The sequence below is a fragment of the Zalophus californianus genome, chromosome 7 (assembly GCF_009762305.2).
Source record: "Zalophus californianus isolate mZalCal1 chromosome 7, mZalCal1.pri.v2, whole genome shotgun sequence".
Taxonomy (NCBI): domain Eukaryota; kingdom Metazoa; phylum Chordata; class Mammalia; order Carnivora; family Otariidae; genus Zalophus; species Zalophus californianus.
In genome coordinates, this window is record NC_045601.1 from 111,567,087 (window position 1) to 111,573,086 (window position 6,000).

At 59.2% G+C, this 6,000-nt stretch overlaps 1 protein-coding gene across 1 annotated transcript in view; it reads right to left on the reverse strand.

Annotated features, from left to right (window-relative positions):
* GLP1R (glucagon like peptide 1 receptor) overlaps window positions 1-3,113 on the reverse strand; it is a 32,485-nt gene extending 29,372 nt beyond the window's left edge. The window contains exon 1 of the mRNA XM_027600863.2: window positions 3,002-3,113. Within this exon, the coding sequence (XP_027456664.2) occupies window positions 3,002-3,079 (78 nt within the window). The 5' untranslated portion in view covers window positions 3,080-3,113. The remainder of the gene's footprint in view (window positions 1-3,001) is intronic.
* Between the last annotated feature and the right edge of the window lie 2,887 nt (window positions 3,114-6,000).

Genomic DNA, 6,000 nt, shown 5'->3' on the forward strand with positions numbered 1-6,000 from the left:
CGTCGGATACACAATTGCATGCTGAGATGTTTCACACACAGTGACTTGCACACCAACAGACCGCCACACACAGGATCACACACAAACACACAGAGAAACAGGGGCTCATAAAACCCACATCCTCCTCCCCCTGGTCTCTCTCTTTCTGTGTCTCTCTACCTGTCTCTATCTCTGTATCCCTGTGTCTCTCTATCACACACACACACACACACACACACACACACAGGAATCTGCCTAGGGCCAGGCTGCAGCTAAGGAAGGGCCTGTTTTTCCTCAGAGCAAGGAATTGGAGGGCAGGATGTGGTTTCTTGGCGGCTCCTGTCCCGGCCCCCACCTGGGATCCGTGTCCGGGAGGGAGCCCAGCTCAGAACAAAGTCCACGCTGACCGCTGTGCACCCCGGACTCCCTCCGCCCTTCACTAGCATGCGGAGGCTCAGGCCTCCCACAGCCCCTCTCCAAGCCCTATTCTGCCCTGAAGAAGGCTTCCAGATTCTGGAGGACAAATGGGTCAGTTAGTTCCCCCACATGCCTAAAGCTGCCATTTCAGGGTTCCAGGGTCTCAATCCTCTCCACAACCGTCTGTGGTAGAACTTGTGATTCCTGTTACAGATGAGGACACTGAGGTTTGGGATGGTCACTGTCCTACCCAAGATCACCAGCTAATAGTAGACCTGAGATTTGAACCCAGGTTTGGCTGGTTCTAATTTTGGGTGTCAGAGGCTTGCCTGTCTCCTCATACATAGACCAATGCCCTCCCAGGGCTCCTGGGGAGGTAAGGAATGGGGGAGGGGGTGGTCCTTCCAGCAACAGTGAAGGAGTGGCCTTGGCCCCCTTCTTTAGAGGTCAATTCAGCCATCCCCCGCCTGCGAGGAAGCTGCTTCCAGCCTAGCTAGACCTGACGGTGGACAGCTTACTCTTTTGTTCTTCCTTCTGGGAATCGGGTATCAGGCACCAGCCCAGCCCCTCACCTCTTTCTCTCTGTTCCTGAATGACAGGGTCATCTTGCACAGGAATGCTCCTTTTCTGAGCTTTTGTCCCCCATCGATGACATGGAGGGAGTAACTCTAGTCTTGCTGACCTCATGAACAGAAAATAGAATGCAAAATTCACCCATTTTTTAGAGTTTTCTACACGGGCATGAGGTTGTGTCACAAGGACCGCAGTCTAACCTCAAAGCCCCAAAGTCCCTTTGCTCATATCTCTGTGGTGGCCAAGGGTGCTCAGTGCCCCCCTCCCCCCAAGAGCATCCCCTGAAGGCTGCACCCTCTCGCTCAGAGCCTAGTTCCTCTGGCCCGGCTTGGCCCTCCCAGGCCTGTTATGGCTTCAGGATAGTCGGCTTTTGCACAGGCCCAGGGCTGAGCAGTGAGGGGATCAGAAGTAAGGGCAGGTTCAACAAGCCCCATTCCTCTGGGAAAAGGAACTTTGGGGAGAAGACAGGCAGCCTCCAGAACCTCTCCTCTTCCCTTAATCCAAACCAGGTCTGCAAACCCGGCCTGGAGCAGGATGGGAGGAGGCCGCTGGGCCTTTCACCTCCACCTAGTCCCAGCCCCGAGGCAGTAAAGGTGAACCAGAGGGGCGGTCATGCTAATGCATCTGCAGTCCTGGCTCCTGAAAGATGCCAAGTACACCAGGGAAGTCAAGGCCTGGTGAGGGATTGGGGGAAGGTGCTAGGGAAGCAGGGGTGTCTCCTGTGGCCAGGATCAGTAGATGAGCTGGGGGACAGGGAGAGGGAGGGAATGAGTCTGGAAAAGAATTTGGGGGCGGGGGGGCTGAAAATGGGCTGTCACATCTGTCCACAACTGGATTCTCAGCCAGCTGGAGTCAGCCTTCACCAAGGCAATGGCCCCTCATCATGCCCCCCCCACACCTGTGCTGGGACAAATTCCAAAGCCTGTACAGGTCCACTCCCCAAAGCTGTCAGTTGTTTAGGTCTGGGGGTAGGAACAGGAGGCAGTAGGAAGAAATAGTTCCCTTGACACCGGGCAGGCCAGCCAAGCCTGCGCCTCCTCTCTGCTCTAGTGTCTCACAACATCTCTGGACAACTCCCCACTCCACCGGCAGGCTGGCTACAGCCCCCAGCCCAGGAGCCTGGACCCCGGAAAGGCAGGGAGGGCAATGAGAGCAGCAGAGAGGGGCTGCAGGGGTCTATCTGTGGTCCGCTGGCCAGTGGCATCCAGGGGACCAAGGTGTCTCTGAGTGTCCCAGTATGTGTTCTGCTATATGTTGTCAACCAGGTTAGTCAAAATGGGGGGGGGGTCAGACAAGTGTGTGAGGGGACCTGGCTGCTTCCAGAGGAGCAGGGAGCCTCCTACGTGTTTGCCGCAGGGGCTGGGAGGGGGGGGGGCACTCAGGTTCCGTCCTGGAGGTCAGAAAGAAGGACAACAAGCTGCCACCGCAAGGTCCCTGGGGCTATGAGTCAAAGGCTGTGCTGGGGGGCTAGTGAGGGGGGACTGGAGCTGGTGTCCACACCCTGGCCCTCTCTGTCTTCCCGGAGCCTTCTCAGGGTCTTTGACGAGGGAGCAGGGTGGGCTGGGGGCAGGCACCGCAGGGAGCGCTCAGGGGAGTCGTGGGAGAGGTGAGGTCAGGGGAGGCGGCGAGCCAGGGCCGTGCCAGGGCAGCGGGCACGACGAGTCTGCGAGGAGCAGGAGTTGGCAAAGTGGTCCGGGGCGATGCGGCGCAGAAGTCAGCGCAGGGCGGCCGCGGGGCAGCGGGTGGCCTGGGCGGGGGCGGGGCGGGGACGGGGACGGCCAGGCAGGGAGCGCCTCGCGGGGCTGGGACGGCTAGCCGCCGTCCGAGCCCCCACCTCGGGTCGCCGTTCAAGCCCCCGGCTCAGGGCGCCCAACTCTCCAGTCCCTACTCCCCCCACCCCCGGGGCTTCGGTTCCCTCCGCCTGCGGTCGCGGAGTTTCGCTCAAGTCCCGGGCCGCCCCTGCCGGGACCCCGCGCCCGCAGCCCGTGGCCCCCCCTCCTCCCCCCCTTCCCCCGGGGGCCGCAGGTCTCACCTGGGGGCGGGGGCCGGCCCTGCCCACCGCCCCGAGCAGCAGCAGCGCCAGGCAGAGCGGGCTGGGGGCGCGGGCCATCGCTGCCACCTGCGGAACCGCGCTAGGCGACTGATCCCCGGCGGCCGGCGGCGCCGGGGGAGGAGTCGGCGCTGGGCCGCCCCGCCCGCGGGAGGGGCCGGCGGGGTCCCGCGTCTTCCGCCCCGGCCGCCCCGAGGCCTCCCCCCAACCTCCCTTCTCGCCTGTCGATCCTGGGCCGGGGGCACCGGGAGCTGAGCTCTGGGCGAGGACCGCTCGGGCTGAGGAAACGCAGGCGCCTGCCACCAGCACCCAGCGCCGCGGGTGCCCTCCCTCGCCCCCCACCTCCACCCCCGCCCCCCCGACCTCCCCCAGGTTCCCCCAGCTTCCCCCTCGCTAAGGAAAGCCAGACCACCCCCCACCTATTCAGGCTACCCCAGAGGAAACTGAGGCCGGACGAGCGCGTGGGACTTGTCCAAGGTCACCCTGCCCGTCAGACCCCTCCCGGAGAGTGTAACCCCAAGAGCTGAGAGTGACTAGGATTAGAAAGAGACACCCAGCGGGGTTAGCCTTCCCCAGGTCCTCTCCTCATTCCCGAGCTCAGTCAGGAAGGCCGCCCCGGGAGAGCTAAGTTTGGGGGAGGAGCAGGGAGCCGAGGACAAATGGTTCAATGGAGCCCTGAGTGGAGGGTCTAGAGTTCCCCCCCCCCAACTCCTGCAGCCCCCAAGGCCCTTGTTCTGAATCACTAGGCTCTTAGAACCGTGTGTCCCTGTGCCAACGTGGGCCCATGGCTGTTCCCTGTTCCTCCTGCGTCTCTGTCACCCGCTTTGTAGGAACTCTGTATTTTACCTGCCTTTGGATCCACCCCCCAACCCCCAAACACAGTGCGGGCAGGAGTTGGGGGGCGGGTGGTGCACGGGCTACCCTCAGATTCCCTTCTTACAGCCAGGCTGCGGAAGAGAATGCCAAAATGCATTGACTTTTTACTTCCCTGATGCCCTTAAGGAGTAAGGATGGGAAGAGGGGATTACCCCGGCCCCAAAAGAACTTTGATGTCACTGTTGAGAAGGGGGGGGGGTGACAGCAGCACGCAGTCCTGGACCCGCCATAGGGGGGCCTGTCTAGATCATCCCAAAGGGAAAGAAAGAGAGTCTGTGAGAGTAACTGCTCCTCAGGGGGAGAACAAAACTTCTGGCAGCCTGAGGGAAGGTCGTCGGGGTGCGGATGGGAATGGGGCGGAGGGAGGAGACAGCCAGTAGGAGGAGCCAGGGGCTCCCTTTCAGCTGGAGGGATCCTCCACTCCAGCAAGCTCTACCTCCAGTCCCTGGGAGTCTTGTCATCCCTCCCCTGCCCAGAAGGCAGATCTACAGTCACCTTCCGCTTGTTCAGTTACATCTGACAGAAAAGCCCAAAGAGCAATGGTGTAACCAAGGGCTCGCATATAAAACAAGACCAGAGGTTCAGCCCAGGGTTGGAGCAGTGGCTCTCTGATCCTTAGGGTTCCCCCTGGTCTTCTAACTGCCATTCTCATGGCCCAAGCCTTCCACTAAATGATCCAAGGGGACTGCTCCAGCTCCCACCATGATGTCCGATGCCAGCCGGCAGGAAGGAGGAAAGGGAAGAGGAGGAGTGCCCCTCCATGGGTGAGGACACAGCCTGAAAGTGGCAATTGTCTGTGCTGCACCCATTGGTCAGAATTTATTTTTTTTATTTTATTTATTTCTTAGAGATAGAGTGAGAGAGAGAGCACAAGGGGGGACAGAGGGAGAAGCAGGCTTCCCTCTGAGCAAGGAGCCTGATACGGGGCTTGATCCCGGGACCCTGGGATCATGACCTGAGCTGAAGGCAGCTGCTTAACGACTGAGCCACCCAGGCGCCCCCGTGGGTCGGAACTTAGATGCATGGGCACGCCTAGCTGTAAGGGGGGCTGGGAAAAGCTCCCTTTTTCCCTGGCAGTCCCTGGCAAGGTAAATATTGCGGTTTATATTACTCTAGAAGAAGGTAAAATGAGATATAGATATGTAGATGATCTAGATATTGATACAGGTACAGGGGAACAACTTGCTGGCTCTGCTGTACCAGGGTTGGGAGCTGCGGAGAAGGTATTCAGACAGAACTGGGCATTTGCCATGAATTTCTCAGCCTCCAAATTACATTTATTCAATAAATATCTATCGAATAGCTTGCTATGTGCCAGACACTGAACTAGGTCCCAGGGAGAAAGTGGCGATGCTGCCTCTACCCTCAGGAAGATTCTAGTCTATGCAGGAGAGAGACATTAAACAATGATTGGAGCCGTTTCTCTTACAGTTACAGTCATGCCCAGCACTGCGGTGATAAGTGGGTGCCTTTGAAGTCCTGTCCTCAGGACTGAGAAGACCACTTTCTTTCTCTGATGTGTTCAGCCGGTTCAGGCTAGGCAGCCCTAGGAGCAGCTCCCCAGCAGCTCTGGGTGGACAGAGGTGGGTGCCTAACTACCCCAGCTCCTCCCCCTGCCATGGGGCACCTCAGGGGTGTGTACCAGTCTCCCAGAGTCCCTCATGTGATGGAGCCCAGCCATCCACAGCTGCCTTCTCTGGCCTGTCCGGCGTTCCCACAGTAGGGGACTAGTGCTGCCTGGGGGCACCTCCCAAATACAAATAAACCACCTGTCCTTAAATCTCCACCTCAGGGTCTGCTTCTGGGAGAGCCCAGCTGAAGTCGTTGGGCATAGGGAAGCATCCAGGGACAGAGGTGGCCCCCTGAACCCAGAGGCATTTAGGTGGCAGATTACTGGACCTCTCCCAGAGGTCCAAAACCTCTGAGGTTTCCCTGAGGCTACTTATTGTCACACGTCGTACTGTTGCACCCTGGGTTATAATTGCCTCCTTCTTACTAGACTGGGGATCCGAGAGCCAGCCTTCTTTTGCAGCACAGCCAGCCGAGTGAATGCTCAGTGTTCACAGACCCTTCCTGGTTCTGTCTCTGGGTATGATGGATGCTAC